The sequence below is a fragment of the Gigantopelta aegis genome, chromosome 10 (genome assembly GCF_016097555.1).
Source record: "Gigantopelta aegis isolate Gae_Host chromosome 10, Gae_host_genome, whole genome shotgun sequence".
Lineage (NCBI taxonomy): Eukaryota > Metazoa > Mollusca > Gastropoda > Neomphalida > Peltospiridae > Gigantopelta > Gigantopelta aegis.
In genome coordinates, this window is record NC_054708.1 from 65,545,068 (window position 1) to 65,559,771 (window position 14,704).

Consider the following 14,704-nt stretch of genomic DNA (forward strand, 5'->3'; position numbering starts at 1 on the left):
GTTGAGGCCGGTGACCAATCAGAGATTTTGGTACAGGTCTTAAGATCAAAAGCATTTCAGATAATTATGGGTGTACATATACATTAATAGGGCATGACTATGTTTTGAAAGTATATATGAAGTATTGGTATATGTAATATGAATGTACATATGTGTGTATGTATGTATGTATGTATGTATGTATGTATGTATGCATGCACTACGTATGTATAACTATATGTAAATATTATGAAATGTAAGACAATGATTCAAGGCACCCCAACCTTGACATTGCCAGTGATCTGGGGACAATAAATAATTAAAAAAAAAAAAAAAAAAAGTTCACAGGTTACCTAAAATTGTAATGTTCTTGTAATTTGTAAAGTTTCGAGATTTGTTGTTGTTATAAACCAGCTTCAAAGTCCGTACATGAACTGGTCTTTCTGAACCTCTAAGATGGACGGGTGTGGTCCATTCCTTGTTGTGTGATATCCCTTGTAGGTTTCTTGTCCGATTCAAATTCGTTACCGGGTCGTGACTGCTGTGAATCATAATGTAATTCATTCACATAGCACTGGCTATACACCGTATACAACTATTTTATACCATACGTTCACAACATGAAAGTGATTTTACACTGTAGTGTCACCAAAACCACTACGTTGGTTGTTTTACACTGTAGTGTCACCAAAACCACTACATGTTAGTGGTTTTACGCTGTCACCAAAACCACTACAATTTAGTGGCAGTGGTTTTATATTGTAGTGCCACTACAACCATCACCCACACACGTGTAATACCAACACCATCATCATCACAAACCACCAAACATTCTGTTACTCTATCTGTCTTTAAAAAGAACGTTGGATTTCATTGGCTTAATCCTAGTTGTTTGTGTAGATGTCGTCGTCTGTGATTGGTTGATATTTTAGCGCCAACCTCGACTTCAGTTCCAGGGCTAGGGCTAATGGATCCGTCTTGTCTGGCGCTGGACCAACACCTCGCTCTTCAAACGTCTTCTTTATCACCTGAAACACAGTTAGGAATCATATATTATTGCAACGAACAAAAATTAAGCAAACCCCTATAACCTTAGTGGAACAGTCTAGTCCAATTCAACTGTTCGATTCAATTCAACTTTATTCCATCAAACCAATCACATTAGTACATAATACATGTATGCATTTGTAAATTGATATGCATACTGTAAATCGGGAAATAACGCGTTTAAACTAAACAAAAATCCAAGCGCATGTGATAAACATTTAAAGTGTGAATATCGCATATATGACAGTAGTATGCTGTAATAAGCCAGTACGAATCGGAAACAAACTAAATGATGTAAACAAAATAACACGGACAAGCTAACATAGTTGTTAAGGGTTTTTTTTATATAATGTGTAGCAAAATATGCACCTTGCAACTATGATATTGCACCTTTAATTTTAACAGACATTGAATCTGTAATTTATGATAATTTGTGTTTTTATCGAGAATAGCTAGTTAATGACGTCGGATATCTTCTTTATCCCGTGAAGGTAAGAATTGGAAATTCTGCGATGGATTGCCGATCGGAATTTCTCATTCGACCTGAACAGGATGCAGCAGATATCCGACATCATTAGCTAGTTATTATCTTTATCCTGCGGACCATAAAAATTAAAGGGGAAAGCTATTATTTCTGTTATTTAGCCACATTGTACGATGACCTGGAGGTAAAATGAGCGATTTTGTAATGTAGCTAGTAGCAGGATATGACTTTGCTTAATCTGTCATCATATTATGTCAATAGAAACGGTGGTTGCAGGATAAATTGTAATTGTGTGTGACAAATTGTTGTCTGTCATCACATAGTAAATATATAACTTGTAATTAATAAATGTGAATATATGTTCTGTTCTTGTGTCTTAATTGTGAATAAAAGGCGAGTCCATATATTGTATACTAGGTAGAAGGTATAGGATTGGCAGTTCACTCAGCCATGACCTATGTTGTTTTTAGGTGTGTAAGAAATGGGACGTGTAACAAATGGCAGGATACCCCTCGGTGGCGCAGTGGTTAAGCCACCGGACTACAGGCTGGTAGGTACATGGTTCGCAGCGCGGTACCGACGCCAACCCAAATCGAGTTCTTAAGGGTCCAATGGGTAGGTGTAAGGTCACTAACCAACTAACAACTAACACACTGCCCTGGACAGACAGCTCAGATAGCTGAGGTGTGTGCCCTGGACAGCGTGCCTGAACCTTAATTGGATATTAAGAATACACCCTAAATTGACGTCGTAACAGTATCAAAATATTTCACACTGCCTAATAGCAAGTGCCTTTAATTTATATTAATGATATACATCCTACATTGCTGCTTTAACCGTACCTGGACCTGGTGATTGATGCTCTCGGTGGCCTCTAGCAGTTCCCTCAGATACAACAGATCGTCCACAACCTTCTCGGCGTCTCTCCGGTCGTCCGTCGCGTCACGAAGTCTCGAGTTGCCACGCTTCGTGTCGTTCCGTAACCCACTCGTCGCACACGGCGTGTCTCGGCAACTCTCCTGACGTAATCGTCGAGCCACTTCGTCGATGCATGCCAGTCTGAAAGCAAACATTTGAGGGTTTAAAAATGGCAGCGGAAAGGAAATACATGGTTCTTCAGTGACGTTTAAATACACTAATGTGGGGTTGTTTTTGTTTTGTTTTTTGCGATATTTGGTTTAAACGATGAGGGAAGGAATACGGCGTTGTGTATTGTTTGAACAATTAACAGACGTTTCAGATAGCAGAAAGTGGTCGTTTATCTGCACTTCTCGCTACCAGGAAGTTATTTGCCTACCACAAGCAGTTGGATGCAAGCAGAAACTTTCAAAAACTGCGTGTTAACGTCTGGGCCGGAAATGTAATCCATTAGCTTTGACATAGTGCACCGTTACTTGATAGGAAGTGTAAGACCATGCATTCATTACCATACGAATGTGTATTTAAAAGTTTATGATCCATGGTGGAAATCTATTCATTCGGAATGAAAAGAAGTATAAATTATAAATTAAAATAATCGATTGTCACATCAGAATGGCAGGCATGTTGTTATTAATATTCATGATACTTGCGATTGCAACTGTAACGAATTATTTGATTGAATCTTACTGGGGGGTTTTAACTGAAAAGAATTACATGTATTGGATTGGATTGGATACATCACAGCAGTGTAAATAATGCTTGGGTCAGGCTGTCAACTGTAACGACGAATTTGGCCTTCGAAGTTGTGCTCAGATTAAAGGAATGCTCGCGCAAGGCTTTTGAACTGGTATGCATATTCAACGATATATAATGCACACTATTGCTTAATATCAACAAGTATATTATTATATTTAATTAATAAAATGGTTAAATGTGACGGCTATTATATATAACGGGCGCAGCCATTTTGTACCATCTCAGTGAATACACCCTCTGGAGAGTCGGTAGTTACGTAATATTTAACAATTCACGTCAGGAATTAGTCTTAGAACTGGAGAAACAAACGTACCTGATTTTTGCGCAATGTTTTGTAATAATATCCATCCCAGTAAGCCAGCAATAAGTATATATTATTTTACAGTACAAAATAAACCACCATTGTCAAAGTGTCGAAATAACTGTCATGTTTTGTCGTTGGAATTGCCTCCACCTGTGATTCCTAATTGGCAGATTTATATTTGGTATGTAAACAAGCCATTAATGATTGCCGTCTAGACACCAAATTACATACAGGCGGTGTTTTTGGGGTGTTTTTTGTAACATCACAGGGTATTGGGATATACCTGCCACCCTTAAAATGTTAATGAACATTATCAGCCGTCATGCTTTATGACTGTAAATCATTCTGTAAAACGTTTGCACAGTAGTTAAGCCATCGGACTATAGGCTGATAGGTATAGGGTTCACAACCCGGTACCAGCTCCAACCCAGAGCGAATTCTTAAGGGCTCAGTGGGTAGGTGTAAGGCCACTACATTATTTTCTCTCTCATTAACCACTAACCAACTAACAACTAACCCACTGTCCTGGACAGACAGCCCAGATAGCTGAGTTGTGTGCCCAGGACAGCGTGCTTCAAGCTTACTTGGATATAAGCACGACAATAAGCTGAAATGAAATGAAATGATTAAGTAGACTTTCCCATCTAAAATCACAGAACTGACCAATTACGTAGTCCTAAAGGAAAGAACATTATCACTTGTGTATGGTGAGTGGTCGTTTTTGCTCCAACGTATCCTACCAATAGGCCTAATACCGGTAGTATGTATTTTTTCTTTGGATTTTTTTTTAGAGAAAAATACTATAACCCCATTTCGTTCTGTTAATGCAAATTGAAATATATTTAGTTAAATAGTTTATTATCTTGTCACGTCATTTATGTTCTTTTACAAGTCAGGTTGATAAAAGCGAAGCGCCTTGTCGTAAATGCGTTTGTTTACACTGTGCATACAGGAGTTGGTAGGAGCTGACGTCAATTCGCCCCAAGCTAGAATACCGGACTCAAAATTATGCGTTTTTCATTTCTTAAAGTGTCAGTATGTGTTGGTGGTCCGGGTGTGCATCTTTCCAACACATAAGGCTCATATTTGAGTTTAGTTGCCCTTTAACAACTAATGGGCTTCAACGACGAGAATCGAGTTGTAAGAGCACTCAGACTAGCAACTGGACAGTTGTAAAGTCGTGACAGCAGAAAGTTGGCCAACTTTGTTCTGGCAGTTGGAAGCATAACGTACAGAGGCGTCGGAAGCGGGCCAGATCGGGTGATGAGGGAGGAGGCTATAAGTTCGTAAACAGAGTTTTTATTTAATGTTTATAACTAGTTACTAGACAATTTACCTGATTTTCTCAGAGCTAAGACAAGACGAGAAATAGTTCTGTTTCTGACTTCTCCCAGTGCGATGACTGATGGGCGTGTCCAGAAGTTCGACGTAATGGTAATCTCTCATTTGGGCCAGGTCCATTCTCACAGGAGGGGCATCTATCTGAAACAACATGGAAATCACGTGCACGTTAGTCGCTTGCGTAATGCATGTAATTGGAGAAGAAAACGGGCTAGGTTAGCTTCCCGTTACCGACCCTCAACTAATCGGTCGTAGGAGTTGTATACGACGAGAATTGAGTTGTAATAGCGCATACTAGCAAGTCGTAGAAGTCGTGAGATCGGCGAGTTGGCAAACTCCGTCGTCGCAGAACTAGTAAGTTGTAAAGGGGCGGGACGTAGCCCAGTGGTAAAGCGCATGCCTAATGCGCGGTCGGTCTAGGGTCAATTCACGTCGGTGGGCCCAATGGATTATGTCTCGTTCCAGCCAGTGCACCACGACTGGTATATCAAATGCCGTGGTTTGGGCTATCCTGTTTGTGGGATGGTGCATATAAAAGATCCCTTGCTACTAATGAAAAAATGTAGCGGGTTTAAAAAATGACCATATGTTTGACATCCAATAGCCGATTATTAATAAATCAATGTGCTCTAGTGGTGTCGTTAAACAAAACAAACTTTTTTTTATCAAGTCGTAGAAGCCGTGAGATCGGCGAGATTGCCAACTCCATCGTGACAGTTGGTAGTCTGAGCCTAGCACAATGCGACGTGCGATGATTTCGGAATTCCAAACTGGAATCGAGTGTTTGATCGCATGATGTATGGCCACCGAACGAGGGTGAGATAGGGAATCTGTCACGCGATTCTAAGTGGAAGACGGCCATTAGTCAGTCGTGTAATGTGGTCCTCGTCGCCTCGCTGATTGATCACTGCAATCAGTGTAATCATGTCAAACACACATATTTCATTCTGGACAATGTGTGTGTGTGTGTGTGTGTGTGTGTGTGTGTGTGTGTGTGTGTGTGTGTGTATAATACGCGAAATCGACACCACTAGAGCACATTGATTTTATTAATCATCGGCTATTGGATGTCAAACATATGGTAATTTTGTCATATAGTCTTAGAGAGAAAACCCGCTACATTTTTTCATTAGAAGCAAGGGATCTTTTAAATGCACCATCCCACCGACAGGATAGCACATACCACGGCCTTTGATATACCAGTCGTGGTGCACTGGCTGTAACGAGAAATAGCCCAATGGGCCCACCGACGGAGGTCGATCCCAGACCGACCGCGCATCAACGAAATAATACTATTACAGAAAGTGACAATACTGCACATCACGAGTTCGACATTAGTGATTACTAATAGCAATGGAAACTGAAAAGTACAATCACTGGTTTAAAAATCCGAAACAATTGCTTGTAACCAAGTTATATATGTTACATATTATATACCCAGTTATATATGTTTTATATTATATATACAGTCATATATGTTATATATTATATACACAGTTATATATGTTATATATTATATACACAGTCATATATGTTATATATTATATACACAGTCATATATGTTATATATTATATACACAGTTATATATGTTTTATATTATATATACAGTTATATATGTCATATATTATATACACATGTTTTATATTATATACACAGTTATATATGTTATATATTATATACACAGTTATATATGTTATATATTATATATACAGTTATATATGTTATATATTATATACACAGTTATATATGTTATATATTATATTTACAGTTATATATGTTATATATTATATATACAGTTATATATGTTTTCGCCGACTGTGAATCAGCGACACTGGTTGTGGACGCATGTACCGTGTGTGTTTAGGTGCAAAATCCATCTGTTCGTAATCACAATTCGTATCAAAAAGTTAAACGCGTGGTTCGTTCAACGACACCACTTGAGCATATTGGTGTATTAATCATCGGCTATTGGATGTCAAACACTTGATAATTCTGAAACTTGAACTTTATTTTTGTTTAACGACACCACTAGAGCACATTAGATTATTAATCATGTCAACCATTTGGCAATTCTGATACATGTATATGGACTTGGAGAAAACCCGCAAAATTGTATCATTAGCAAAAAGGTATCTTTTATATGCACTGTCCAACAGGCATGACAGCATATACCACGGAATTTGATATATCAGTCGTGGGACACGGCAACTGGTATACTAGTCATGGGGCACTAGTTGGGATGGGGAAAAACCCAGTAAGAGCGGGTTCGATCTATGGCCAAGCACCTTGGGCGAGCGCTCTATCGAATGAGCTAGATTACGCCACTCTTAAATGATCGATAATGAACTCACATTTGCTACTTATCATTGTAGTGTCACCCCGTACACATGCATAACAGCCTGTTTATTTGTTGACTGTGACGCATTTTAATTTTCCTGATTAGATTTTTTTCTTTTCATATGTGGAAACTAATTACTTATTTACAAATCATAAATAATTACATTATGACAGTGTATTACGGTCAATACAAACCTCCATTGCTGAAGAGTTGACGGATAAAGGTGCGTTGTTTGATTCTGGGCTCCATTCTTTTGGAAAAGCGTACACTGTTTGATCAGGTTTAGCTGGGTAATGTCTCTCTGCAAGAAATAACAGGCATTGCAGGAAAACTATTATTGTCAGTATTCGTTGGCAGTGTAATGGATAAGTAATTGGTAACATTTTAAAAACATAGTTTCTTAATCCATGAACAAACAAAAAGTAAAGGGAACTGTTCTTCAATAAAGACGTCGTCCAGTTAATTGTATTCAAGTGAATATTAATATCCTAAGATAAAATTATAATAAAAATTAGTAACGATTATAAAACGTAATAGTAAGAAATAAGGTTATTAAGATCAATCCACGTGCACTAGTCCATGACATTTGTCAAACTTTAACAAATTACAGGTTATCAGTACAAATATATTAAATATTGTAAATTTTCTATAAGCGTCTAAACGCAGCCATCTTAATTTCGAATTGGTCGCCATTTTGAAAAAAAATAATTTTAAAAAGTACAAATCAATATAAAGTTCTTTAAAATTGTGATTTGGTTGGTTATATCTACGGTTTGTACATATGTAAGGCATGCATGCCATTTTTACATTAAGTGATAGTGATAATAGTGGTGTTGTTGATGTTGATGATGTGCTGTCGTTGATTTTAATAATCACATTCTAATCATTTATTAATTTGTCTTACTAACGTGGGGTTTGTTATCATGTTGTATAAAAACATATATTAGCACATATATTTATTGACTTTATAAAGTAGCAGCGAATTCAGAAAGAAGACATTGAGCGTTGACTCTTTCCCCAGCGCTGAAAATGCCCTAATTGCCCTAATATTTGACAATAACCGTTGGACTACATGATAGACAAGCAGACAAGCAGGCCAACAGATATGCATATGCTTTGTTTGTATTTTAAAGCTATATGACCTTTGGTGCACATGCATCTAGATAATACTGCATAACACAATTACATCATACAGTTAATTCTTGGCGCATTTCAAACATATCATGCAAATATTTGTCAAATTGAGGAGCTATAATAGGTTTTGGGGGTTCAACATAACGATGTAATACCACAGTGCTCACCATTTACTTTGACAAGATAATTTCGTTTGTCTAATACTGGTAAAAGATTGTAATCGTAGACTGCGTGCAACACCACATTATATACGGATAACAATATGTTTGGTGTGATAATGGTTTCACTGCATGGCAGGATTTGTATTGAGGGAACAATCGTACGATACGGGGGTCAGTTGCCCCCACCCCATTGTTGGATAAAATCTTTTCATTCGTGCAAAACCTGATGGAGACCGATCGTGCAAATGAGCTGGCCTGACACCTTCTCACCATGTATTTCCATCATTCTACTCATAGGTTAATTGTAATCCATGTAAAAATGGATAATGATTCGTTTGCAACCCTATATATAGCTGTTTGATAGTAACGCAAACATGAATAAATGTTGTTGTCCAGATTCGTGAATGTTCGTTTAATTAATACAAAAATTACATACTCCACAAACCTCCCCCAACAAAAAAATAAATAACAAACCCCCCCCCCAAAAAAAAAAAAAAAAAAAAAAACCCAGTGGGATCGTATGCCTATGTAGTAGGTTGGAGTTGCATTGTCAAAACAATGGATCTTTGGCACTATGAAGTAAACAAGTTACACTATGATTATAAAAGCAATTTCGCTCTAAAAACATAGCGAACCAAGGTATTACATCTTCCGCACTAAAACGAACTAAAATTAATTATATATTCATACGTAAAAGACTGGATGATTTCGGTGTCAGGAGAGGAGTGCTCAACCCATACTACCCCCTCCCCCCCCCCCCTTAAACCGCGCCCGGATTGCTTACTTGCTGGGGTTGGGAGAGCCGACTCTTTGATCATGTTGGAACGCTTGTACACACGTCTGGTGACGTCGTCGTGCTCGTTGTGTAAGCAGCATTCTTCCTGGGACGCTTCTTCTTGCTTAATATGGCAGCCACGCTAATAAGAAAATAATATTATATTTTTAAAATTTAATCATTTACATATATATTAATACTGGGGGGGGGGGGGGGTTAATAAAAATTAAAAAATTCAGAGAAACATTGTACCACGTTTCAGAACAATTCCTTCAAAACTGTAGGAGAAAATAGACAAAGGAAAAGTGGACGGACGGACGGACGGACGGACGGACGGACAGATAGACCGACGGACGCCGGACAAATCGGTGTTAGAAAAGCCTCGCTGACGAAAGTCATAGCGGATATAAAAACGAATACGAGTATGTTTGTTTGGATTGCCGATCATCTAGCATGATGTTCCATACATGAATATATATTGTAACTCGGTTGTTGGTTTTAAACGTGAATTAGAAGGTAAAGTTAAATAGTATTTCGTTTCACACCACTAGATCGCATTGATTAATTAACCATCGGCTATTGGATGTCACACATTTGATCATTTCGACACATAGACTTTCCATTTGCAGCAAAGGATTTTTATGCACTTTCTACAGATAAGACAGGACAGCACATACCAATAGCATATTATTTCAGATTCGTAAAATGTCTAAATAAAAGTTAGTATAATAGTAATGAGGAATATGTGTTTTTAACATAATTTAATGTTTGGTGAGTTACCTTTCCTAAAAGAGCTGCATAATTCACTTTGGTCCCTCCTCGAGTTCGCTTTCTGCCAGAAACCTAAAAATATAAATATATGTTTTTGGTTTTTTTCAGACATAGTTCTAAATTGTATTTTCCTATAATTTTGTGTAATACAAATATGCTATTTTATAGTCTACGATTATAGAAACACTATTAAACAAGAAACAGATATCGAACAAAGAAAACAAGGCATATTAAAAACAAAATTGCATTGATATGTTTAAAGCTGCAGCTTCAAGAAAGTTTTTAATATTTAAGCATTTAGAATAGATCATTAACTTGTGTTTTCTTCCAGGCTGCGCCGCTCTTTAGTTTATTATATACCATTTTAATTTTATTATAGTAATAAACACCGTTCTGACCGTGCAATAAAAATAATTTATTGGACATATGTATAATATAAAATCTCGCATGCGTAGTTAAACGGGTCAATCGAAAGATGTTATGTCCCTAGCCAGGATGTTCTGGGAGCGTTCTGTCAATTTCAAAAAAATTAACGTGTTCACTCCAATGATGTCATATCACGACCAGGGCCCCGTTCCACGAAGCGATCTTAGCCCTAAGATTACCTTAAGCGCATAGCTATCCTATGACGCTTAATGTCATAAAATTCATCTAACTTTCCAGATGAAGTAAGTTGTGTTATTAAATTAAAAGTTTGTTAAAAACATTTATTGAACTTATATATAATACAAAATCTCGCATGCGTAGTTAAAAGGGTCACTCGAAAGATGTTATGTCCCTAGCCAGGATGTTCTGGAAGCGTTCTGTCAATTCACACAAAGAAGATTGTGTTATTTAATAAAACTTTTACCCAAGGGGGGCAAAATGAAAAGGTGGACCCGACGTGCTGTAAAATCACATCTAAGAACGCAACGTAGGTGGACAACCTTGCCAACAAGCTGGAAATGTGTATGTTGCTGTTAAATATGATTCTTCTTTGCAATATATTCAGTTTGCCACTTGCCCAGAAGTCTGTCTCTTTAGGGAAAGTGTTCATTTTATGTTTGAAGTTCATTCTAAATAAACCTTTCGGAGTTAATTCTAAATAAACTTTTCTAAAGGAATCCGACGGTGCTAACCATATGACGCTATGTGCATACATCGCTCACTAACACAAACTCTTCCAGTTTTAATTTTAATATAAATCTATAAAAACATTTTCCAAAATCGACCAACATTTACACATGTAAGTGGACTTTCCTGCTTACCCCTTTGCAAATAACTGAGGAGCCGGGGGGTCATGTTGGGCACATCGTATCAAGAATCGGTTAGCAAAATCGGGTATCTTGGGGAAATTGCAAAACTAAAGTGAACACTTTCCCTAAAGAAACCAAATCTGATACCGATTAATTGGTAAGCGGCGAATAAATACATCACGCGTACGATAATCACAGACGGGCGTCATATTTATCGGTGATCTACACATTTCCAGTAGCTTGTTGTCACGGTTGTCCCTATACGTTATGATCCTAGATATACGTTCATATGATTTTAGATGGCAATCCTTTTACAGCACGCCGGAGTTCAGTTTTCAAAAACAAAATTGGATTTTGGCCCTTGGGTATTTTGTTATTCATTATATACAAAGGTGGTATGTAATAAATACCAGTTGTTTTCTCATGCTATTTATTGCACTCGTTTATAGTTCACAAGTTTTATAGCGGTCGAGTGGAATACATTTTTCACGTTATGAACGAGTGCAATAAATTACTTGGAAAACAACTGGTATATAGTTCTATATTTATTACATTCCACCTTTGTATGTTATGATTAATGAAAGTTTAATTAAATAAACACAACTTAGTCTATCTGGAAAGTTAATTGAATTTTGAAGAACTGATCAACGTCTTGTGATATATTACTCGATCAGAATGGTCTTTATTGGTATAGTAATTAGGAATGGGTTTAATGTACTTTTCTTTCACACCCGTTGGTGAGAACACCATTCGTTATTAATGATAACACGCACCTACAACACGCATACGTGTGATATCGATCTACAAACATAAGAATAATTGCTCCTAGGTGACAATTCGGTCACCATAGCCATACCAGCCAGTGTACATGGCACGATCGCAATTGATTGCACTGTAACGTATTTATCATTCACTCGTCAGATGCGTTTCGAAACAACTCGTTGTAATACTAGACACAGACTATCAACTGCCAGGACGAAGTTGGTCAAATCGACGGTAGCGTTGTAATTCCCAAACTCCTGAAATACGACTGGTGCGCTCAGATTAACAACTAATCGGTTGTAGAAGTGAATTGTACACGACGAAAATTGAGTTAAAAGAGCGCCCAGATCCCAATTAAAAAAAATATATATATACCAGTCGTGGAGTACTGGTTTAAAGTATTAATAAAGCTCAAATTAGTTTGTGTTAAGCTAGAAAATGAGACGTACTACTACAACAAGTGTATATAACATAAAATTACCCATAATACTACCGGAACACTACATCGTTAGTATTGTGTATTTAAGACATACCGTAACTCTGGTCGCCTCAGATGGTGTTCCATTTTCTTTGTCTGTCAAATAAATAAAAGTAATTTTATGTTATAGTGGTGAGATCAATAAGTATACAAAGGAACTAACGGACGAAACGACGGACAAACAGGTCGAGAGATGTGCTGATTGAGAATGTGCAAGAATGAAAGAATATATAAATAAAAAATAAAATAAAATAATTAAATAAAAACAAATAGATATCTAAACAAATAAACAAACAAATTATATAAACAAGCAAATTAAATAGTTAAACAAATAAATATAGATAGATAGACAAACAGGCAAACAGACAGATAGGCACTTAGATAGACAGATAGGCAGATAGATAGGTAAATAAATAAATAAATAAATAAATAAATAAATAAAATAAAATAAATCCAACGAGCACTCACTGTTTGAATCTTTGAGAATATTTTGGAAGAAGTTTCGTAAATTTGAAATCCCGTCGCTAATTTTCTGCTCCGGTGAAACTGACATGATAGTAATGAGCATGCTTTCCGGCTCCGTGTTACTATCTCTTTCGGTGACGCTCATTTTCACTAACTGCGATGTTTAAAAAATATACCACTGTTTAGTAGGACCAGGACAGTGTCTAACGTAGTAATATTTAATCTCGGCTCGTCTCAAACATCCAATGTTAGTTACTAAGTAACTGTCATCGCTTGTTATATACAAGAAATATACATCACACTCATCACCACAACAAACAAGGAGCCGACACCGGCGATGGGATTACTAATTATAATGTAATTGCTCATTATTTTGTCAATTTCAAAGTGCCGCCTTTACCTTGTTTTGATTTAGAATAGAATGTATTATCCAGCGAAACTGGTGATGAACACTAATTAACCGAAACACGCTAATTAAGGGGATTAGTTTTTAAACAGCCCTGTTAATTAGCCGAGTAGCCGATGTCTGAATTAGAACAGTACCCGTATATTAAAAGAATAGATTGGTAAATCCCTACTTCTTTCCAGCAGACTGGTTGGAATGATCAACAGAATATTGTGATTAGTACGTTAGCTTAATGATATTGGTGAACGGAGTTTGTGAATTGTTTTGTTTGTCCAACTGAAACGAATATGCTGCGGCAAACAAAGTGTATCTAATAACAGTCCTTCGTTAGAATTGTTTTGTTATTTTAAAGAGATTAACTATATGTATGATAATGACAACAATGATAACTTGTGTGATGCAAATGAGATTGCTGAATCAGTTGATGCAAACAACATTTTAAATATGCCTATATTTGGTGATGAAATTCTCAAAGCCGTAAAACATCTTTAAAATAATAAGACTACAGTTGACAAGTTCTTGTTGGTTTATGTAGTATTATTTTATTTAATTATGAACAGTGGAACTTTCCCAGAAGAATGGATGGTTGGAATTATTACAACGATTTATATAAAAAAATTTTTTAAAAAAAATAAAAACCCACGGAGATACGAGCAGTGCTGAGAACTACAGACCCATAACGTTATTATCGTGTTTTAGTAAACTGTTCACGAACGTTCTTAACAATGGACTTACTGGATATGTCGAGGGCAGTGACATATTATCAGAAGCCCAAGCTGGTTTTAGAAAAGGTTATTCCACTAATGACCACGTATTTTTGTTAAAAGGAAGTTATACTGTGCTCATGTCGATCTCAAAACAGCTTTTGATACCATTTGGAGAATATAACATTGATGGGGTATGTTTCAGAGTGAATATATTAATCATTCATTTATTAATGTTGTTTATATCGGTAAAGCGCTCGCTCGATGCGCGATCGGTCTGGGATCGATCCCCGTTGGTGGGCCCATTGGGCTATTTCTCGTTCCAGCTAGACTGACCTATCAAAGGTTGTGGTATGTACTACCCTGTCTGTGGGATGGTGCATATAAAAGATCTCATGCTGCTAATCGAAAAGCGTAGCCCATTAAGTGGCGACAGCGGGTTTCCTTTCTCAATATCTATGTGGTCCTTAACCATATGTCTGACGCCATATAACCGTAAATAAAATGTGTTGAGTGCGTCGTTAAATAAAACATGTTTTTCCTTCCTTCCTTCCTGATTGGCACACGTGGTTTTATTAACGATAAATTATAAGTTTGTTTTCACCGTGTTGAAATTGCATCGTGGTTGTAACAGAACGGTCC

At 36.9% G+C, this 14,704-nt stretch overlaps 1 protein-coding gene across 1 annotated transcript; it reads right to left on the reverse strand.

Moving 5' to 3' along the window:
* Positions 1–268: 268 nt before the first annotated feature.
* Positions 269–14,372, reverse strand: LOC121384145. The gene is made up of 8 exons (XM_041514394.1): positions 12,956–14,372; positions 12,543–12,583; positions 10,022–10,084; positions 9,251–9,383; positions 7,366–7,472; positions 4,828–4,973; positions 2,353–2,569; positions 269–1,007 (listed from the first exon to the last, which is right to left on the reverse strand). Exons 1-8 carry the CDS (start codon positions 13,095–13,097, stop codon positions 864–866), a joined length of 993 nt encoding a protein of 330 aa, XP_041370328.1. The 5' UTR covers positions 13,098–14,372; the 3' UTR covers positions 269–863.
* Between the last annotated feature and the right edge of the window lie 332 nt (positions 14,373–14,704).